The sequence below is a fragment of the Dermacentor andersoni genome, chromosome 6 (assembly GCF_023375885.2).
Source record: "Dermacentor andersoni chromosome 6, qqDerAnde1_hic_scaffold, whole genome shotgun sequence".
Lineage (NCBI taxonomy): Eukaryota > Metazoa > Arthropoda > Arachnida > Ixodida > Ixodidae > Dermacentor > Dermacentor andersoni.
In genome coordinates this window covers 19,306,819-19,330,740 of record NC_092819.1, presented here as the reverse complement: position 1 = coordinate 19,330,740, position 23,922 = coordinate 19,306,819, and the positions used below count along the sequence as shown (strand labels likewise).

At 44.3% G+C, this 23,922-nt stretch overlaps 1 protein-coding gene across 2 annotated transcripts in view; it reads right to left on the bottom strand.

Annotated features, from left to right (window-relative positions):
- The window catches only part of LOC126521552 (kinesin-like protein KIF11), a 71,738-nt gene that overhangs the window by 35,696 nt on the left and 12,120 nt on the right, over positions 1 to 23,922 (bottom strand). For both annotated transcript variants that reach the window (XM_055065909.2, XM_050170250.3), the window contains exons 8-13: positions 19,703 to 19,895; positions 13,183 to 13,271; positions 12,672 to 12,759; positions 10,686 to 10,799; positions 10,461 to 10,556; positions 6,567 to 6,774 (exon numbers count right to left, since the gene is read on the bottom strand). In XM_055065909.2, coding sequence (XP_054921884.1) covers positions 6,567 to 6,774; positions 10,461 to 10,556; positions 10,686 to 10,799; positions 12,672 to 12,759; positions 13,183 to 13,271; positions 19,703 to 19,895 — 788 coding nt within the window. The remainder of the gene's footprint in view (positions 1 to 6,566; positions 6,775 to 10,460; positions 10,557 to 10,685; positions 10,800 to 12,671; positions 12,760 to 13,182; positions 13,272 to 19,702; positions 19,896 to 23,922) is intronic.

Below are 23,922 nucleotides of genomic sequence, written 5' to 3'. Positions count from 1 at the left end.
TCCGCTGGGACAAAGTCACATCGATCTTTTGGTTAAAAAAGGTCTAATTTGCATAATTACTTGTCAAATTACTACAAGGAGTTGTTTTCCAGTGTATGCCTCAGCAGCAGAAGCAAACTAGAGGGAATCACTGAAACACCTCATCTTTTCCTATTTAAGGGGGGGATGCAGGGCTGAAAGGTCAACTTTCGAACAGACATGCCAATTTTAAGCTTTGTCCTATCATTAATACAAATAAATTTATTTACACTAGCACAAATGAAAAGTTATGCATGCTCCGTTGAGCAAATGAGTCCCACCTTAGGAAAACAATCATATTAAAAATTGTAAAAATGAAGATTTCTGAATAAACATCTTCTTGAGAGCCAAAAATACAGGATAGTGGCAACCACTTGCAATTTTATGCTTTCTTTCTGCAGAAGCTGCATTAATTTGAAAACTAAATTTTTTTTTTTACTGTGATCGAGAAATCAATTGTACCTTATTTCTTAAAGAAACAATTTCAAAATTCAAGACATCAACACTCTTGTTTCTCACACATTTGCAGCCTAAAAACCATCACGCCAACAGTTTCCGACATTGAGCTTCAAAACAGGTAGTTTTCCCTGAAGTGAAAATTAGCCGAAGAGGATAAAATAAGAAAAATCTATTCAAAAACATCAAAACATGCAATTTTATTCTCCGGCAAAGGCTCAATTGAATGCCCCTTCTGCTTAGGTTAAGCCATCTCCTTCAAATGGACACTGCTCAGTGTCCCATTTTGCAGTTTGTGTCAGGCACAGTCCACCACAGCACCGACCTCCTGCCAATCAGTGAAGTAGTGAAAAATGCGGAACAATAGAGATAACCAGCACCGATGGTAGCAATAACTGGACAGTGCATAAATGAGCCGAAGCGTGGAAAATGGAATGCTAGAGTTGCATTTTCACCAATCGAAGCTTTAGTTTTGGTTTCGCAGGCAACCTGTACTTGTCATGGCCAATGCCTATTTGTGTTTTTTTCCACATTGTTCAGTACTCTGAACAGAAGGTCCCATCACTAGAACGCCTGAAAAACAAGCTTCTTAACGAGTGAATTGGCTCCACATTAGGTCCCCTCCCCCTCTACAGCCACATCTTGAAAATGGTGTTCATAGGTACTTTTGACAGGTAACATGTACCACCATCAGATAAAGAAAAGCTCATTTTCTTTTCTATCGCACTTGGAGCACAAAAGGATGGAGACAAGCTAGAAGGGACAACAAAGCTCATGTCATCCCTTCTTGCTTGTTTCAGTCCTTTCGTGCTGTAAATTATGAATCTGCTCCAACTCTCCAAGATTTTTTTTGTTTATTCTTATCAAAAAAACGCTTCTCTGACAGTGCTTCAAAGGGACGTTATAAAGGCAAGTACTAAACTGGTCCAAACAGTTAAAATACCATTGCAAAAACTTCACATTACTTGTTTCATGCCAAGAAAATAATTAGTTTACGAGAAAATAAAGTCTGAAGGGACCGTATACCTTTAGCACAATTCAAATCACCAGCCACCCAGCAGGGAGTGGTGACATTACATACACCATCATCATCCTTTACTGCCGTCAGCAAGTAAAACATCGGCCGACAGACAGAGCTATGGTTTTTAGCGCAAAATGCAAACCCGCGGCCATAGAGAAACCAAGAGCATTGGATGAAATGCTGCAGCTGCTGTTGGACAAGTGGCATGGACCATTCGGGAATGCTGCGACATCACGTGGACGTGGAATCCTTTGGAGGTTGTGAGAGTTTCACAAGCCAACAAAACCAGTACAGCACTACCCAATAATGAAACTACTGAAATGTGAAAGTGCACACAGTGCAGTGGCAACTGCCCCTGTTAAGAGTTCTTCGTAAAAAAAAGTCAAGTAGAACTGGACAAGTAGCATTTTCTGTCCCGTTATAATGCAATGATTTTTATTACGAGTGGTTGAGTACTAGTAACAGAATTATAATATGGAGTGCCTTTGTCATCTGGCTAGTACTTGAATGTTCCAGGGGAGCCTAATTGTGTCCTGCATTTACCCAAATTACTAGATTACCGAAGCTCTATTCTTCATAATACAGTCAACGACTGAATTTTCGGACGCCCAAATTTTCGGACATGCCTGATATTTTGGATGTCTTTGCGGCACTGCCACCATCCCCATAGAATCAATGTATAAGGACATCTGAAGTTTCTGATGCTCGAACCCCCACCGTCCAATTTTCCGCACTTTTTTGACGCGACAGAAGGTCCTTTGGCTCCTCGCACAGTGCCCTTGCGAAGGAAATCGACTTGCAGCCGAAGCATATCACCGCTTTAAACCACAACTAGCCGAATCTAGCCGTCACACACCGATTTGGTCTGGCCACGCTGGCTATGTTCATCGCTGCGATTCCGCCTCAGGCGGAGTTTCCGGAGTGGCGCCATCTCGTTTGTTTACGCAGGCCACGTTTTGGCTAGCGTGGTGTGTGGTTGTGCTGTTGTGTCAAGTGTGCTCTGCGACGCTAGGTGCTTCGACGCTCGTCAGCGAACTCTCCAATGTTCGCAACTTGAGGATTTCGCTTGCCTTCGATGGCCCCCACTCCGTCTTGTCATCCTCGCCGATGGCATCGAAGCGCGGAAAGGAGTACCCTCGGTTAGTACCGGCGCAGAACTGACTGACAAGGAAATAGTCTGTCAGGTAGTGGGGGATTCAGAAGACTCCGATGTTGAAAATGAGGAGCCAATGCCTGCGCCGCCTACAAGCACAGAGTTGACGCGAGCACTGTTGGCTCTTTCATCGGTGTACAGTGCTGACATGACCCTTGCTCAGATCGAGGTGAATATGATCCCATACAACCGGAACGCCGTCCAAACAACAATCCACAAGTTCAAGCCACTGCAGCAATAACACCGGCTGCCTGATGATGCACGTGTACATAATAAACCAGCAGCCGGCTGCATACAGAGTTCTTGACCGCTTCTTTTTATAGCCACTTCTCTGATGCTTTGGCAGGGTTTCGGAAGCCTGGTACTTCGCCCTTTACCTCTAGATCCGATAAAAAAAAGAAAAAAAAAAGGAGGTTTCTTGCATGCATTCATTTTTTTCGGACTGCCTGAATTTTTTGACATTTTTACGTTCCCTAGAGGGTCCGAAAAATCGGTCGTTGACTGTATTGACACCTCAGACGTTCTCAAGCACTAATCTATAATTTGCCTTTAGTGTCCCTTTAAAAAGGTTGTGTGTACTATTATAGAATTTTCGTTCTTAATTGAATATTGTGTGTAAACTAAGCCACAAAGGAAGAGGTAGTACCGTAAAAACCCGCTTATAATACAAGGTTTTTTTTTCCTATTATTAGCGTCCCAAATTTTCGCCTCGTGCTATGTGCAAATCTGGACAAAATTTCAGTAAGAAATTTAAGCTAGAAGTTTTGGTTTCACTATTCCTGGGTGGCTACGGCTTGACTTCTCTATTCCTGGGTGGCTACGGCTTGACTTCTCTATTCCTGGGTGGCTACGGCTTGACTTCGCTATTCCTGCGTGGCTACGGCTTGACTTCGCTATTGCTGCGTGGCTACGGCTTGACTTCGCTATTGCTGCGTGGCTACGGCTTGACTTCGCTATTGCTGCGTGGCTACGGCTTGACTTCGCTATTGCTGCGTGGCTACGGCTTGACTTCGTTACGGCATCGTTTATACGGCATCGTTTATTGTTCAGTGCACACCTTGGCAGCACGCGTGCAAACCACACTTCGCCAAGTGCATCTTTTTTACACCGCATTGAAGGACCAAGATGTCCGGACTACGAAAACAGTACTCGACTGCTTCGAGAAAGGTTATTTTAGCCGCACAGGACATTCTGCAGCAGTGCAGCCGGGAGGCAGTTTGGCGTCAACGAGGGAAGCATTCGAGAGCGGCGTCGACAGAAGAGAGCCCTTTTCAAGTGCAGCGGAACGCAAAGAAGTTTTCGCGGCCCGAAGAGTGGGACATTCCCGGAAATCAAACTCGCCCCGATGGAGTTCGCACGCCAAGAGTGAGCCGCATATCTAGCTGCGAGCATGGAGCTTATGCAGGCAAAAGGAGCTTGAAAAAGAAAAAGGGCTACCGAGCTCCACTTTCAAAGCGAGCAAGCACTGGATTTATCGCTACATGTGCTGTGCTGGATTTTCCTTATGCCACCGAACTTCGATTTCACAAAAGCTGACCAAATCGTTCGAAGAGCTGCTTGTGGCTGTCCAGCGCCACATTTTACTGCGCAAGTCCAAGAACTTCCAGCTAGGGCAAAGCGGCAATGCTGACCAAAAGGCCGGTTTATCTGTACATGCCATCGCCCCTAACCGTCCACGAAAAGGGCTCTAAACAAGTTTTTGCCCAGTCCACTGGCAATGAGAAAATGCAAGTTACCGTCATGTTGTGCATGGCAGATGGATGCAAGCTTCTGCCCTATGTTGTCTTCAAGCGCAAGACAGTGCCTAAAGGAGAGGAGCTGCCAAAAAATGTGGTCGTGAGATGCCATGAGAAAGGCTGAATGAACGAGAGTCTTGTGCTCAACTGGATAAAGTCCGTCTGGTGTAGGCAGCCCGGCTTACTGTTGTTATCATCCATCCTCGTGCTGGACGCATTTGTTGCCATTTGGCCGACTCAGTGAAGAGGCTGTTACGCGAATCTGGCAGTGAACTCGTTATTCCGGGTGGTATGACGTCTCAGTCGAGCCTTTAGATGTTTGTGTGACCAAGCCGTTAAAGGACGCGGTGAAGTGGTGTAACGCAGATTAGATGCGCTTAGGTGAACCTGCAATGACGCCGACCGGGCAGCTGAAGCGGGCTTCGCCAGCCACGCCATGCAAGTGGATTGTGGATGCATGGGCCAGCATACCAGAGGACCTTGTGCGTCGCGCATTCACGAAGTGAATCCTCTCATCCTCAGCACTAATCCTCCGAGCTTGATGGCACAGAGGACGAGTACCTCTGGGAAGATATGTCCGACAAGGAACTATCCGAAGGGAGCGCAGCTGAGGAAGACAGCGATTATAGAGCAGAGTGCAATTTAAATAAATGTTTTCCTCGAGTTTTCCTAACTCGTATTATATGCGCATAAAGCTTTTTCCATTTCGCGTCCCAAAAACTTCACCTCATACTATATGCGGGTTCGTATTATACGCAGGTTTTTACGGTAGAACCAGGGGTCCAAGAATTTTCAAAAACTTCCAACGCAAGTCGAATATCATTGTTTCAATATTTGCATGCGACCCGAAAACTATTTGAAATATTGTTAATATTCAATACGTAAAAATATTAGTAATTGGATCATAATTTGCTGATCGTGTGAAAGCAGACATGATCATTTGCTTTTGTTTTTATCTAATCCGCAAATGCGCACCTAAATTTGTAGTACATACTCAGCAGGGCTCTGCCACTGAACTAAGCTTCGTGGTAAAGCCAGCCTCTCAGTGGCAAGGGGCACGGGTTTCTGAACACAATCTGGTTGGCACAATCTGGATGGCAAAATCTGGCTGAACGAAATCAAATGCGTGGGTATTGAACAAATGAGCCAAACTGCAAAATCAACGATTTTCTAGAAAGGGTAGGTCCAATGGGCCGATCCATTACGGCAATGGCCTCGCTGTGCAAACGTGCCAGCCGCACGCTCATCTGGCAGTTGAACGCAGCCCATCGTGCTCCTCTTGAGTATTACAACAACGCTGGCATAGCAATATGAAGAATGGTTATTTTCTAAGCAATGGTTATGACAAACTGTACACCAGAACTTCACTTTGAGTGCTAACGCAGCTTTTGCTTCATTCATCTGTCAATGTTTGTGACACTATCCATGCTAAGCATATCTCGTCACGAGTGCATTTCTGATCACAATTGCTGTGGGGCCTTTGATGGGCATTTGATGCTGTATAATTATGCACACTTGGCCCATGACTTGCCAATGTTAAATAGTGTTCGGAACTAAAAAGGGTCAAATGAACAAGCTTTTACTGAAACTGCTTACTAGCCTAATTTTTACTGTTCGTAACATAATTGCATATGTGCTAACCTGTGGATTGAAAAATCTTGCAAACACAGCACCAAAAGGGTGAAATGGCATACACAGACGTTTTTGGATTCGTATGCACTTGATTAGCAATGATTTACCTTTAGATGCAGCATACAAACAACAGTGTAAACTAACAAGCAACATGATCTTTTAGGTTACAGTGGCTTTCTCAGTGACATTGTTGTTGCAAATCTTGCTTGCTTAAGAAACTTGCTTGCAGCAGGTTCATAATATGTACAGAGATTGACAAGTGGGACTTTCTCGCAATTTATTTTTTGTAACACTAAGAATTAGGCCTCGTTCTATTGTAGAAATGTTTTGTAAACTGCACGGAAAAATTTGGGAGTACTGACAGGTATGCAATTGTGCTGTGCCAACATATTGAAGCAACAAAGTTTGTTAATAAAGGCATCTGCATATCGTTAATCAATGCAATATTTGAAGAATGAGTATTTGGAAATCCCTACCTACTACACACTAATCTTCACAGATCTTGTGATGTCTAGAAAAGTAATTGAAAACTTCGCTGAAAGGCACTTACCGAATGAGCCTCCAATGCCAGTGAGGGTATCCTGTTGAGAAGCAAGCTGTGCGGTGAAACTGGATTCAATTTGATCAAAAAGCACACTTGAGTTGGCCACAAAGGCATACTGTCGCTCCTTGTTTGTCTGGTCAATGGCAGATGTCCGCTGAAGCTTTTGTTGCAGCAGGTCAATGTCTGTTGTGGTGGTTTGTGCCACACCAACCAACTGGGGGTTAAAGAAAAAGTGTATAGTTGTCTTCACAACGAAAACATTACCTTCACGCTGCAGTCTATATAAGCGCAACAAAGCTGTGTAGCCTTGCTGTAAGCAAAGTGATACAGTTAAACCTCGATAAAACAAAGTTGGTAAAATCTGCAATTTGCTTCATTATATCGAAATTTTGTTGTATTGAAATTATGCAAGTAAGGACAGTCGCCGATCAAGTTTTCATACTCTGAAAGGAGCCGTAGAATTTTGCGAATTATCGGGCAATTGAAAAAAGCAAATGTGAATGAAAGAACAGTTGAAGTTGATGAATTTGGGAGTCGCCGACTAATGTTGCGGTTTCATGCCATGTACGTCGACAATATCTTCTCGGCGGTACGAATGAAGCACAGCCAGTCACACTTGCACATGCACTCCACCTTTGCAGCTCATTAGTGTCGTCCCAGTGCGTGCGACACTATCATGAAAAGTGCCGGCAGGAGAGATCGAATGCTTTATCTGCCTCTTGCTTCAACAGGTCACTCAAACTCGAGATTACGCAACCTTCAATACTAAATGCCTGGGAAGATAGCTTACATATAAATAGCGCGGCTGTGTATGCGCTCAGCCGCACGTACAGCCATGCACAGCCACGACCAAAACACGTGCCAGAAACCACACACATGCCAACTTGTCCCCCACTCGTGCACGCTTGGTTGCGTTACAGGGACATCGCTCCCCTTCCCTCTTCTCTTTCCCTTTGCTGACACGGGAAGGCGGCACTCATGAAGCCACCATCTTTGTCTCACTCTCACTTTTACTCGCAACTAAAGCACACAGTGCACGATAGGATCTTATCGCAGTTGGACTTTATACTGAACACGATGCAGCTGCCCTTCAGCTCCTGCCGCGCGGCGTGCGATTTGAGAGGTGCATTTGTGAAGAGCTCCTTGTAATTCAATCCTGCGTGTCCGCGGACGTTTCCGTTTATCATCTCGGTATTAGTTTGCGGCAGCAGTAAAAGTTTGCTATATTGAAATAGCATACAAACACTTCGTTATATTGAAGTTCTAAATACACGGGTGTTCTATGGACAATAAGTTAAGAAATGAAATACTTCATTATATTGAGAATTTCGTTATATCGAAGTTTAACTATCTCCCACTGGTGGTAGACAGATTGCACTCCCAATCAGCATATGCATCTGTCCACTACATTCGACATGCCGTACCTTCGCACACAGACCCTGCCTCCACAGAACTGGTAAAAAGTCCTTCTGGAGTAACAATTTTTTGGCCTAGGTGCAAGTATGGCCTGCCAGAAAGACATACTGACCAAGCAAACCAATGCTGATAACCAACTGATCAAGTGACCGAGTGCTTTTTTTTTTTAACCTGCAGCAGTAAATCCCAGTCCATCCTTATCACTAATGTTCTCGTGAAGTCCAGTCACAGTGCCTACAATTTATTCCTCATTTACATGCTCCATTGCAATAGCTTCAACAGCCAGTAGTCGCAGAAGGTTTTGGTCTCGAGCACAAAACCAGCGTCACGAACAGTGTTCCACGACACTACTACAGCTTTATTGGGTAATGAATCCCCATCGAAAACATCATCCAAGCAGTCTAGTTCGTCACCACCACAGCTGGCACCAAATGAGGAGTGCCAGTAGTAGTTGGCACCTACATCTCGCGTACAAGTTGACGGCACTTTCAGTGGTCTGCTTTAAATGTCACGACTCCTTGGTGCAGCAGGAAAGAGCCGAGTTCTAGGCTTTTACGTTCCAAAACCACGATTTGATTATGAGGCACGCCATAGTAGAAGACTCCGCATTAATTTTGACCACTAGGGGATCTTTAACGTGCCCCTAATGCACAGGACATGCGTTTTTGCATTTCGCCCCTCAGCAGCAGGAAGCACAGCGCAATGTTGTGGAAAATCAGAGTACATGTGGTGGGCCGTACAGATACCCAGAATGAGGCATATTTTGCAGCCCTGCTTGCTCAGTCCCTCGTCTCATGCCCGTAGCTACTGCACAAAAATTTGCGTCATCCAGGCCTCATGGTTCAAAAAATACTGCACTGCAAGTTTCAATTTCCCCTTGAAGCAACTGGGCAATGCTATTTCTCTGATCACAAGAGCAAGCATCTCTTATGACCAGCCCGTTTGCACAAAGCAGCGAAATCACAAGGACATTACCGAGCTCGCCAACATTACATGTTGTTCATCTCTAGTAGCGAGGGTCTCCTGAAGCAGCATCTGATAAAAGAGTTGTCTCATCCAAGCTGAATAAGTACCCCACGCTGTAATTTTCTAGCAGCGGTCCAATGGCAGTTTGAATACATGCTACTGCAGCTTCTCAGCCAATAGACTCAGCTTCACCACTGACAATCCTGCCAACTATGTCATGGTGTTCCTTGAAACACTGCAACCATCCAGCACTTGAAAAATTATTCGTGCCCCATAATGCAAGCAAAGTCTCTGGCTTTCCTCGTAAGATGTGTGCCGCTCACGGGAATATTCACAACCCTTGTGTCCCAAAAACCACTTCGATACAACTTTTTCTACGCTTTTGGATGCTCACAGTTTCTTTCTGCCGCCTTTTATTCCACATGGAACAACACCAGCGACGGCGTGCTTGTTATTAAAAATAGTTGTTAATGCGCTCGACACAATGCCTCAGTCTTCCACCACGTAGCGATCCCATGCTGTGCAACATTGCGTGATTGACTTAAGAGGAAGCTTTAGTTCGGGCCAAACTCCGATGCGGCCTATTCACATGCATGTAAAATGCAAAAACGTTTTCCAGGATAATGCCTGGACCAATTTTAATGAAATTGGTTACATTTGAGACAAAGTTAAATTCTAATAACTGTTGGAAGTGAAATTTCGATTTAAAACCTAAATTTTGTTAACATTTTAAAAATTCAAAAATGAGAAGAATAAAGCACGAAGTTTACAAATTAATAGCGCTGTATCAAGAATTGATATTGCGGTTCTGTAAACAGCATCCATTAGATCGCTGAAAGCGGACAAATTCGATACTTCATTTTATATCTTACGTGAATTTTTACATTGTGTACAAGGGTTGTAAAAGCTGTATTTCCATATTACAAAAATTTTTTTTATATTCACGTGTAACATATCAATTTTGTCCGCTTTAGATGTACTATTAGGTGCAATCCAACAATTTTATTATCATTTCTTGTTGCTGAGTTAGAGCTGTAAACTTGATAGTTTACAACTTTATATTTTTGCCAATTTTGAATAAGAAATTGACGACCTAACTCAAAAATTCTAAACCAACAGTCACTAGATTTTAAGTTTTTCTTTTATGTGCAACAAACCTCATCAGATTCGGTGCAGTGGTTGCAGAGAAAAATGAATTCTCCTTTTACATGTATTCAGATAGGAGCACTCGAGTTGAAGTGGTCAGTATATCATCATTCTCAAGTAGAATTGGTTCGTTGTCTCTGCTGTAAGAAGATTTACTGCTTCATTATATCCCGTTTTACTGTACTCGCTGGAAGATGCAGAGAAGATGCACGGATAACCAATAAGCACGTACATGAGAGTTCAAATTTGCATAGAGAACTGCAATCCTTTATGAAACTGCCATAGTATGGTATGGAAACTCAAGTGCAATAACAATAGTTGAATCCATTTCATTTTATTCAATGCTATTAATAATGTAATTAATCTTTTTACCTCCTGAGCAGTCGCAGTAAGTGCAGCCTCTGTCTTGCAGTGGGCTTGCACAAGGTAAGCCTGCTCTTCTTTCTCAATACTTGTTTTGGACAGCACCTGCAATATTGGTTCATTATAATTGCAACTGCAACACAGACATGTTGCGGTAAGCTTCTACACATATACTGAATATGGAACGAGGGCATACTAGTACAATTTCTATTTCAAATATGCTTGGCTACATACCTGCTCTGTTGCAACCAAGCTTCTCTTAGTGCTGTGGAGCTCAGCAGTTGTTGCCTGAAGCCGTTCAGTAGTTTCAGCAACTTCTTGCTTAGTTCTCTCAAAAAGTTCCGTAACCTAGAGGACAATACAAGCATTTCATGTAGGAGTATGCATACTCAATGTGAAAAATTTTTTTCCTGTTAGGACATGCATTTATGCTAATCTCTAATCACAGCACACAGCATCTTTAAAAAATGACTCTCTGCAACACAAAGTAGCAATTAGCCTTCAAAATAACTTCCTACAGTTTGCATACACATATTCACTGGAATTCAAGTTGTCACAATCTAGTGTGCATCGACGGCTATGTTGAGAAATACATGCTACTACCTAATTCAACTCTAGTCAGGTTCAAATGAACTCAAAGTCCCGGCTGGGGCCTATACATTTCTATGGGCCCAAACTTTTGTTATTTCTACCTCAAGATTGGCTTTCGCCAGATGGTCGATGACAGATTTTAAGGACACTCGATTTTTCACCACCACGTACCCCATAGTCAGTAGAGATTTTTAGGATGTCCAGTATCCAGGTAAACACAAGCAGACTAGGCATTTTACCGGATGAGCGGATGTGCAAAAGTGAACAGTATGTACTGTGCAGCCACCTGGTGGCGCATAACTCAAGCAGACAAATACAGATAATACTGCAGCAATGAAGTGTATATTGCTTTGCTGCTCGTGTAAATTTTCGGCAGCAACACAATTACGCCACTGCCGAAAATTCACACCAGCAGCCAAGTAAAGTACACTTGATTACTGCGATCAGCTGCATTTGTCTGGTTGAGCTCCGTGGCCACCAGGTGGCTCCACCGTGCAGACCGCTCACATTTGCGCGTCAGCTCATCCAACCCCTTCTTTGGCGAGGAACTTGAGTGGCGATAATGCTCAAAATTCAGTATCGAGCAGTGATTAAGCAGGCCTCGTGTTTCTCGGGCGAGTGCATGCTACTGATGAACACGTGTGCAGAGTTGAAACTCCTACACTGGCCTCCTAAGAGATGGCACTGTGTGCCTGAAGTGGCCGTTTTGAGATCGCTTCAAGTTTTAGATCTCAGGCCGGAAACTCGGACAAGAAAGTAAGTTAGTTATATCTCATTTATTTTAACATTTGTTACATGCTGGTATTCGTGGGAAACATTTTAGATTCACTTCACTATATCCGATAATTTGGTATATCCGTATTTGTTTTGTCAAGGTTTGACTTATTTCGAATACAGAAGCAAGCTTGTAAGTTTAGTAACTGGAAGGAGGTAGTTAAACATCCTTAACAAAGTTTACTAGCATAAGGTAAGGTACTACATTAAATTCCTTAATAAACCCCAAATTTATTTTACAAGACATGCTAAAATGTATTCAAAGACCAAAGGAACATGTTTACTAGCTTGAAATGAAACGAACAAATTGACAGTTATTCATAGTATCCAAGTATCCATAGTATTCAAGAACCACCAACTTTATGGCCAGATATCGAAGTGAAATCTTATCAGCCATATGAAATATTCGAGTATGTCACAATATTGTGAGATTTTAAGAACCAGTGAAGACTGATTGGGGCACTGCAGAAAAAAAGGCATAAAGAGAATGTAACTTATTAATTTGACTAGTTACTTTATTAATACATTCCCTCGACCTTGCAGGTTTTCACAGAACTATTATGTCAAACCCTTGCCTTTGCTTAGAGTTGTCAATAAATTCGACTTCGCCCTGCCATCTGCTAGCTGCCTGGTTAACTCGGATGGTAGAGCGGCTGCCCCAGAAAGGCGGTGGTCCCGGGTTCGAGTCCCGGACCAGGACAAATTTTCCTTAAACTTTGAGGCTTTTCTTTCGAGGAACCCATATGGGTTTCCTTTGTAGCAATTGCTACGATTGGGTGGATGTCTCATTTTCTCTTTAATTACTTCCCTCCACCTTGCGAGTTTCCGCAGAACTATTACGTCAATGTAACTTACGGTCAGAAGCTTTGCATTTAGGGACTCTATTTGCGCTTCTTTTTCCAAGATGTCTTGAGACTGGCTGGTGAGCCTCAGCTCCATCGTCCTTGTAAAAAAGCACAAATGTAAGAATTTAGCATTAACAAAAAGTAGTGCATCAAACACAGTAATAAATAAGTGGTCAAGGACTAGGCAAAGCACTGAACATCTGAACTTGCACCCCAAGAATAGTAAAGCAAGCACAGCTTAAACCTTGCAATTAAAGCTACTTAACCATGCAAGAGGCATACACAAGGTCACAAAAATTTATTACAATTCATTAAAGCTTAAACACAGGCAATATTTATGAGAGGTTTGTTGCACAATAACGTACACCACCAGTGCTTCAGCAGAAAATTAATGTTGCTAGTATAAAACGTATTCAAAACAGAATAACCAATTAATTGAGAAATCTCACTTTACCCTTCTACCATTACAGACAAGGTAGGCAAGGAAGACAAAATGCCACACGTCCACTAGTAAAAGGTACCTGTAGTTCTCCTGGTCCACAAAAACACCATTCTTATCTCTGGTTGCAGCCAGGTCCCTTCGAAGACGCTCAATTTCCTCCGTGTACTCCTGCAATTAACAATGTGATAAATATTTCGAGCCTCGTTGCAACAAAAGCAGACTCGTGCGAATAAAGAAAAAAAAATGTGTGCAATCCCTCGCAGGTAACTTGCTTCACAAGTCGGGCACTGAAGGTGAAAAAGTGTATACAGTCGAACCCGACTATCGAACCCGTTTACATCAAATTTTCCAGTATATCAAAATATTTCTGATCAAGATATAGTTATAATGTGTATATATAGCAAAAACGACACTTACATCGAACAAAAATAGCAGTGACTCCCAATATATCAAATGCCAAGTGGGACGAAAGTGCCCCCAGAAGTTTGCTTTCCCTTGCAGCTGCAGGGAAACCCAGTGGCGAAGCTCAATCCACCCGCTCTCCTTAAGGCCCAACCACTGGCACGCATCGGCAAGCTTCGGCATGCGCCAAAAGTGTCGATCGGGAACAAGCGAAGCGTGCCGACGGGCAGCAATTTAGTCGACTGCCGATGCTAGAAGTTCGCCGACGTATGGCAACGCTTCGCCAGCGTTCACCAATCCGAGACTGCAATGTGTTGCTGGTGTCAACCAATCTGAGGCTGCGAGGCCTCCGGCTGCTATGCCTACGATGGCTGCCGATGTCAAGACGCCGACACTAACTATTGTCCAAGTTCTTTGGATGCACGACGCACACGATAGTGTTCCTGAAAGAATGTTGCGATAGCAGGCCAACAATGAAACGACCGACGACCGTGGCACAATGTGGATCCGAACACACTTATGATACCTACAAATCCAACCTGCCCACTGGGTTCCGCCTGTCTCAGTGCGATAGTCTGCTAAAGCATCCAACCGAATCATGATTGCTGCAACGCCCGCGCTTAGTGTGTGTCTGTACTTCGTCGTGCTCAAACCAAATGGAAACATGCGTCCCACCTCCGCAGTATGGATATTCAGCACTCGCCTACAGCTGATGTTTATGTTCCGCATTGGCCTAGCGTGTACACCGAGCTCGTAACTGGCAAGTGAACGAGCCCAGCTGAAAAACTGTCGAAGGAAATTAGTTTTCTATTCAGTTTGGTGCTGCAGCAGGGGCGAGGCGCATGGGGCTTCTGCCCCCTCAAATTTTTTTTTGCCGTCATGCACTGCCAACCAAAACACGAGTCGCTGGAAATCCTTCTGGATTTTGTCTAGAATGTCTTTTTCATGCTCGAAAAGAGATTTCAGCGAGAACATTGTGAGCTTGGACTGGATTTTGTGCCAACGCCAACGTAAACTTGCACACCAACGGCGTGCAAGTTTTCGAGGAGCACTCGGCACGATTTTGAAGCATAAGGGAGAGATTAAGGCTAAAGCAGACAAGCTTGCGACCTGGTGCCCGACGAGTATGCATGGCCATGTACAAAACGTCGAGGCAGCCATGTACAAGTGGTGCATCTGAAATTGCTTCACACATGCTGGCTTCTGCATGCTCTGTGACGAGTGCGACGAAACTGTTGCCAGTGTTGAAGTTTAGAGTGAGCCGTCAGAATTTCCAGAAGCCATTGACGGATCAACGATCAACTGCATCGACCCGCCCCTGCACGATTACGGAAGCCGAAGAGCTGGCCATCGCGTTAGCCATCCGCGAGGGCCTACACGCAAAGCAACCACTGACGATCCTCACGGATTCCCAGCAGGCCTGCCGCAACTTCCTACAGGGAAGAATTGGAAGACCTGCTGCACAAGTCCTAGCCGAAATACTCAAGGAGGACCCTGAGAACTTCACCACCCAAACCATCATCAGGATACCGGGCCACACTGGCATCACGGGCAACCTGCAGGCCGACAGAGCAGCTCGAGGATTTGTACATAACTGAGCACTCATCACGCCGGCTGCAGAAGACCTGGACCCTGTCGACCTCGAGTATTCAGCTATCGTGAACTACCACAGAGGGCGTCACTTGCGATATCCACCATCCCATTGAAATCTTAAGACAGAAGATGCCGCTGCCTGGTGTAGGCTCCACACAGGCACTCACACGAACCTACACATATTACATCGGATACACCCCACAGCCTACAGGGACGAATGCCCATGGTGTGGGGCCACACCAACCCTATACCACATTACGTGGGAGTGCACACTACACAACATAGAACACCCAGACACGAAGACCACGAGGGAGCAATGGGAGGCACTGCTGTCCAGCTCGGCCCTCGACGACCAGCTCAAGCTGATAAAGAGAGCCGAGAAGATGGCAAGAGCCAGCGGAGCCCTGTACTAAGGGCCCCGACCTTTAGCGGTTTTTCCGATTATTTTTTTTTTTACAAAGTTTATCTATCAATCTATCTGTTGCTGCCGAAGTGTCGACTAGCGACAGTGATGAGGACGACACGGAAAGCGACAGCACGGGCGATTCAGGCCCGACAGTAGCTGAAGCAGCTAGTTACGTCAGCATCATGAATGCAATCGTTGCGACGAGCACAGGGGCGCAATAACGTAACTATTCCAAACGAAAAGTATTCCGAACTCCTGCACCCGGCAATGAAAAAGGCGCCCCAAGACTGCAGCACAACTGCGCGCTTGCACGGAGAATACGTAACGCCAACGAGGAACCTGCTATGCGAGTGTTTGCCGAGAAGAGGGGGCTGGCTGAAAAGCTGGCATGCAGCTTCAGTAAGTTTGAGGCCGCTGTCGTCGTGCTAGGCACTGCGGCATCAAACGAAAATAACACTTTTGTCGTGCGAAGTGAATAAATACTGCAAGTTTCTTTCCCCTTTCATTGCACTCTCTCCGAGTTCAGTTTTCGACAGGTAAGTGGGCGATCTCATGCCAATTCGGTTAAACAGTACGACCGTTTAGTAGGTACTTTTCCCGAGCTCCAGCCAACTACGGTTTAACGAGGTTTCACTATTTTTTCTCAACCTGTTCAATTCATGGCCTTTACATTGTTTATATCAGCAGCATGCACTGCTTTGCTTATTTATTATTTATTTACTTATTAAATAGACAAAAAACACTGAAGCATTGATATCGGTTATTTCAGGTACAATTTTTGGGACATACGAGTATTATTTCATGAAAAAATACACATTTTACTTGTCTTGACAGTGCATAGCATTCAAGAAATAGTTTGCAGCATCTTCGGCAATGGCAATGCAGTTATTCATGAATTTGATCCCTCGACAAGTTCTATAAGGAGGAAGCCGAGCTGCAACGCGCTTGCTCAGGCAGCCAATCAGGCTCTTGTGCCCTCGTCGTGCAAGATGGCACGAGTGCAAGTTGTCTCACTGCTTTTCTGGTCCATTGTGTTTGCACCTTGTGGGCCTTCGTCTGTAGTGTTGCTGTGATGAAGCAGCAGAGTTTGACTTTCGTCGTGAAGCTCAAAATAATAAATGAAGTCGAATGCGGTGAAAAGTCTGATGTCGTTGCAGCGTGCAAGTTTTCGAGGAGCACTCCACACGATTTTGAAGCATAAGGGAGAGATTAAGGCTAAAGCAGACAAGCTTGCGACCTGGTGCCCGACGAGTATGCATCGCCATGTACAAAACGTCGAGGCAGCCATGTACAAGTGGTGCATCTGAAATTGCTTCACACATGCTGGCTTCTGCATGCTCTGTGACGAGTGCGACGAAACTGTTGCCAGTGTTGAAGCTTAGAGTGAGCCGTCAGAATTTCCAGAAGCCATCGACGGATCAACGAGTGTGAGTGCGGATGATAGTGTCGCAACCATGGGAGAGCCTGAAAACGAAGACTACAATGCCCACATCACACCGAGCACAAGTGAAAGCGGGCACAATGAGGAAAGCAATGACAATCCTGTGCCCACATCCTCCCAGGTTAAGGATGCTCTCACACTAGTCCGGCACTTCTGCACGCATGCGGAAGGTTGTGGCCTCAGCTGCTCCAACTCTTTAGACAATGTGGAGAAGTGTGTGCATCGCATGCAGCGAAAGTGCCGAAGCAGAATAAAATACAGGACTATTCCATGCGAAACTAAGCTAGTTTCACCGATAAAGTGTTTTTATAAATGGTATGCGCATTTATGATGTCCAATTGTTTAAGCAAACTGGGAGAGTGGCTGAGGAGTTCTATAGAGATTTATACAGTATCAGTGGCACGCACAACAATAATGCAAGAGAGAATAGTCTAGAGGAATTCGAAATCCCACAGGTAACGCCGGAAGAAGTAAAGAAAGCCTTGGGAGCTATGCAAAGGGGGAAGGCCGCTGGGGAGGATCAGGTAACAGCAGATTTGTTGAAGGATGGTGGCCAGATTGTTCTAGAGAAACTGGCCACCCTGTATACGCAATGCCTCATGACTTCGAGCGTACATAATCCTAACCCATAAGAAAGGGGAAGCCAAAGATTTGAAAAATTATAGACCGATCAGCTTACTGTCCGTTGCCTACAAAGTATTTACTAAGGTAATTGCAAATAGAATCAGGAACACCTTAGACTTTCGTCAACCGAAGGACCAGGCAGGATTCCGTAAAGGCTACTCAACAATAGACCATATTCACACTATCAATCAGGTGATAGAAAAATATGCGGAATATAACCAACCTTTATATATAGCTTTCATTGATTACGAGAAAGCGTTTGATTCAGTCAAAACCTCAGCAGTCATGGAGGCATTGCGGAATCGGGGTGTAGACGAGCCGTATGTAAAAATACTGAAAGCTACTTATAGCGGCTCCACAGCCATCGTAGTCCTCCATAAAGAAAGCAACAAAATCCCAATAAAGAAAGGCGTCAGGCAGGGAGATACTATCTCTCCAATGCTATTCACAGCGTGTTTACAGGAGGTATTCAGAGACCTGGATTGGGAAGAATTGGGGATAAGAGTTAATGGAGAATACATTAGTAACTTGCGATTCGCTGATGATATTGCCTTGCTTAGTAACTCAGGGGACCAACTCCAATGCATGCTCACTGACCTGGAGAGGCAAAGCCGAAGGGTGGGTCTAAAAATTAATCTGCAGAAAACTAAAGTAATGCTTAACAGTCTCGGAAGAGAAGAGCAGTTTACAATAGATAGTGAAACACTGGAAGTGGTAAGGGAATACGTCTACTTAGGACAGGTAGTGACTGCGGATCCGGATCATGAGACTGAAATAATCAGAAGAATAAGAATGGGCTGGGGTGCGTTTGGCAGGCATTCTCAGATCATGAACAGCAGATTGCCATTATCGCTCAAGAGAAAAGTTTATAACAGCTGTGTCTTACCAGTACTCACGTACAGGGCAGAAACCTGGAGGCTTACGAAAAGGGTTCTACTTAAATTGAGGACGACGCAACAAGCTATGGAAAGAAGAACGATAGGTGTAACTTTAAGGGATAAGAAAAGGGCAGATTGGGTGAGGGAACAAACGTGAGTTAATGATATCTTAGTTGAAATCAAGAAAAAGAAATGGGAATGGGCAGGACACGTAATGAGGAGGGAAGATAACCGACGGTCATTAAGAGTTACGGAATGGATTCCAAGAGAAGGAAAGCGTAGCAGAGGGCGGCAGAAAGTTAGGTGGGTGAATGAGATTAAGAGGTTCGCAGGGACAACATGGCCACAATTAGTACATGACCGGGGTAGTTGGAGAAGTATGGGAGAGGCCTTTGCCCTGCAGTGGGCGTAACCAGGCTGATGATGATATCGAATTATGCCCTATATCAGACTGATAGGCTTCTTTTTTTTGAGAGTTTGATATAACCAGGTTTGACTGTTCTGGTCTATCACTACGACAGTGAAGTTGTTTCAAGCCTTAGAGGAACACTAAAGAGGAATACAACTTAAGCTGTATTATTACATTATCCTTCTACAATGCTAAAAGAAAGCCAATCTTAGCATGAAAAGAGGCTCGGTAATCGAGAAAAGATGCAAAAACGAAAAAAAGAGCAGCGGCACCGCCCTGAGCTTCTGCACCAGCTCAACATGGTATGAATTACTAGTCTGCTCGGGCCCGGTAGAGGTCCTTTTTATCGCTAAAGATAGACTGCATGGAATTCCAAAGGGCCAAAGACTGAATTTTGCAGGTTTGAAGTACTTCAATAAAGAGCCACAATGATTCAAGTACACCAGTTGTCATTTGTCAATGCTTTGCATGTGTGTCACTATGCAGCCCTGAACAGACATAGCATGACATGCACCTAATCGGGAACAGCATAGAACAGCCATTACTAAAACCAGGCGGAGGAATGAGTTCGAAACTGCAGCGAAGGAATTGTCAAGGTCACAAATTTAGCAGCAAAAGTGTATGTAAAGACAGACAGTTTACCTATGTAACAAAAAGGAATAAGCACTAGTTAAGGAAGAAGGCAACAAACAATTTAGACTAAAGATATGCGACAGTAGTGAGGAATGTCTACAAGTCAAAGAAACATGCAAATGCCACATAAGGGCAAGCAGAGAGACCTGCTTGCTACAGCCAGGTGAAACGGGAAGCAAAAATTATAGAGGACGAAAAGTAAGGCCGTCTTGCCTTGATCAGTGCCCGCTTTGTCATCTTTTGATTGACCTCTGGACGGTTGGTGATGTTCTTGGCACGATGAGCGTAGTCCAAGGTGCTCAATGTCTCCTCCAGATTGGACATGTCAGGCGAGATGGTCGCAATGATGGAAGTCTTTGTGCGGCCACCCAGAGAGTCCTGCAAGAGCCGAGTCAGCTTGCTTTCCCTGCAATGAGAAGGCAACAATTTGATTTCATACCTAGCAATCTGAACATTGACCCCTTTGTATCCCAGCAGCAACACGTTTCCATAAGTGCTCGACCACAACCTCTTTATGCTGGTTAGAGCTCTTTTGTATTAACAGTACCATCTTGCTACACCAGGGATGAAACGAGAAAAATAAATGCAATCTACGTTTCAGTTTACCGTGCCCACATTTAAAAAAAATAAAAGTCCAAGGATGCCTTTGCTACTGTACTTTTACCTCAAAATGCAACATAGTTGTTTTGTAGTTATAGGGGCGCGAAATGCGTCCGCTATAGACAGACGCACGCAGAGAGAAGAGAACGAACTTTGAGAGCAACCGGCGAGCAGCCGACCCTCTACCCCAGCGGAGCACGTCTGGTGGAGCGACAGCAGCGCCATCTGTTGGAGCGCGGCTGCGGCGTTGCTAGGCAACGGCGGCTCAAGGTCGTCGGCCACGGCATATCGCATATGGCCGCCTGCTTACAGCACAACAATCCGAAATGGCTCGCTGGCTGGCGTAGTAAAGCTTTCGCTTTAAAAAAAGCGATTCAGAACCCAGCTTCAAAATCTAGTGTTGGCGAGGCGAGTTGACCAACGCTAACCCGTTCTTATTACAGGGACTGCTTGTAGATGAAGAGGGTCATTCTGTATACATTAAGTTTCCCAAAAGAAAATGACAGTCTTCTGTCACCAGCCTAATTTCCACTGCAGGTCGTAAGCATCTCCAAGCAATCACGATTGCATCTATGTTGTGTCTGTAGACTCCATTCCCTCGCACGATACTGGCCTCTGCTGTCCTCGAAGGCATTTTCCTTCCCTTGGCAACCAGTCTGGTCATCTGCTCTATCCTGGTGAACTATTTCATACAAGCTCAGAGGGAATATTTATTTATTATTTATAGTAGTACCCTCAGGGGCCCACAGGGCATTACAGAAGGGGTGAATACATTTGCGTTCATACAAATCACAACACAGTATGCAAGAACAGAGCAGGTTATTCTGGTGGGTGGTCAACAACAGAGGCCTTGAGTGACTGAATGTTCAATCGAGGTGATTACATTATAAAGGCGACTCCATTCTGGTATAGTCTTAGGCAATAAAGGAATTATTAAGAGTCAACTCTAACGTTTTTTTAACCATATTAGGATATTGCCATTTTCAAATGGCATTGACAGTCCCATCACCGGTAGGGCGACTCAATTCGCTCAGAAATTCATCAATAATTTTAAATAACCAATAAATGAGATACCAAAACCTTAAATGGGTAGCTGCTTCGTGCAACGTCACGATCAGTCGATGACGTCAGATACTACACAACCATAATGTAAACACGCAGGATGCGCGCTAAACTTGCAGTAGACGTGGTGCTAACGCCAAAGAAGCGAAGCTGATGATGTCTCCCGACGACACAGGGAGCTAGTTTTTCCAAACTAGATGCGGCGATTTCAATGACGGTGGCGGTGTAGTCTCCTACGTCACAAACACGGGGTGGCGAGTAAAAAGCCACGAGTTGGCAACACAACCAATCTTTAAAATTCATTTTCAGGAAAACTAAATGACTTGCAGCCATATTGTTTGGCACAGATAATCAGAGTGTGAAAGAGAACGTATATCCAACATTTTATCAAGATCAGTGGACATAGATAAATTGCTGGAGTTGCCCTTTAAAGAGGCTAGTACAGTTAAACCTTGATATAACGAAAATCTTGGTATAAGGAAGTATTTAACTTTTCATAACCTCTCGCCCATAGAACACCATGTATCTATAGCCTCAATATAATGAAGTGCGTTAGTATTAAATTTCAATATAACCTAATTCTGCTTCCACTGCAAAGGAATGGTGAGACAAATAAATTGAAACTTCCGCGGATGCAGATCGTCAAATGATTGAATTACAAGCGGTTGCTCGCAAACGCACCTTTCTAATCGCACACGGCACGACAAGAGCGATTGCCAAATTGGAGCTGCATCATGTTCAGTATGAAGTCCAAGTGCGATAAGATCCTATCGCGCCCTGTGCACTTGGTATTTTGGGAGGGAAAGAAAGTGTGTGAGGGCGAGACAAGATGGTGGCTTTGCGAGCACTGCCTTCCCAAGCAAAGAGAAAGAGGGAAGGGGAGCTAGCTTTTGATAATGCTATCAAGCAAGTGCTAAAGGCAAGAGAGGGGGCCGGAAGTCTGGATACGAACGGACGGAAGTCTCGACGGCCGAAATGCCGTCCCCTCTATACTGTATACTTTGAAGCGGCTGCTTTGGCTACTCTCTTCGGAGCATGTGCAGAACGGCTGTGTGCAACCGTCGGCAAAGAAGCCTGGGCACCTTTTATCTCTGCGCCATGCATTCTGGGTCGGTGCAGTCGGCGCAACAAACACACAGATGGAGCAAGGCCATCTCGACATCAGGCATGTGGGACCGCGTTGGCCGGCATGTCCGGTTACATTGGCTGCGTCAACGCATCAAGCTGTAATAGCTGTTCTCACAAACTTGACGTAGCATGTGCCCGTGCTCACGCTACATCACAGTATATATGCGCGTTAACCGAGCGATTCTTTCGCTTTGACTTGGTTAATTCGAATTATAAAAGATTCGAACTAATCAAACATTTACTGCATGGAAAATTTGCTCACAATGCTTGCAACTTTCTTTTTTCAAGCAACATTAATGCAAAGTAGAGGAGGGCAATAAATATGCAGAAAAATTTGTCTGGTAGAGCATTCAAGATGCTAAATACAAAAGTTGACATGTATAGTTCTAAATCAGTTTTTACGCCAGGCACTGTCAACTCAAACAGCACTTACATTTGTAATAAAAGCAGAGGCTCTCGACAAGCAGGAATTGCAAAAGCTCATTATTTGAATGCTGGCTGAACGAAGAGTCACTAAGCAAAAAAGTAACTAAAGCCCGACATATTCACAGTAGGTGTCAACATGGACTTCTGAACAAGCAGACTTATCTTTACAGCAATTTTGAAGGGTGCAATCATAATTCGAGAAAAAAATGAATTCTAATTTTAATGAATTCTAATGAACTCTAAGCATTATGCAAGTAAATATGGAGTAATCTTAAGTGGGCTTGTGCCTCAGCAAAATTGCAGCCCAGGTATCCAAGTGCACAGTCAGCATCGTTAAGTATATAATTAACATAAATTGCCATTAAAGTTTATCCGTTACAAGCAGAACAGGTGATCGAAATGCAATTGGAAGACAGCGTGGAGTGTCCAGTAATGTGGTATCAAATAAAGCATCAGATGTACCTCATTCTTTCGACTACAGTGGCATAGATCATAAGCCTGTCAAGCTGCTCCAGAACAGTGGCCCAGCTGTACGTCACCAACATCCATGCAATCAAACAGTGCTTGTTTACGCTCCAGATTTCATTAGTAAGCCTCTATCTCTGTATGAGGAGGGCGGGCTTGAATTACTTCAAATATGTCCCTTTGAATTAACTTGATGTTCTTGATGTACACAAACATGTAGCAAGAATTAGTGAAAATAAAGTGAACCAGATAGTGTGGTGCGTTTTCATTTGATCAAGTCTGCGCTAATACATGCGTGATATAAAAAGGGTTAGAATTCATAGAGACCTCGCAGACATGATATTAGGAGGAGGGAGAAAATGCGTGTATAGTATTCTTATAGTACATGCCTCAAGTGCACGCCATTTCTGGGATACATACGTACTTTAACGATCATGGACATTGCAGCACACAAGTAGCAGCAGCAAATTTGGAAGAGCAAGATTGAGAAGAAACGCAGCAACAGACGTACCGTATTTACTCGCATAATGATTGCACTTTTCAGTAAAATAATTCACGCAAATTCAGGGGTGCGATCATTACGTGGATTAAATTTCGCGCGAAAAAAATTTTTCATGCTGCGTTTGCTGCGGGATGAAAACAGGTGAACAAACAGGCGGCTGCCGCTGTAACAGTGCGGGACACCAAAACAAAAATGGCGGCCGGTGGAGCAAGCCGAACGCGTAGAATGTGATTTTTGTTCTCGCAAGTAC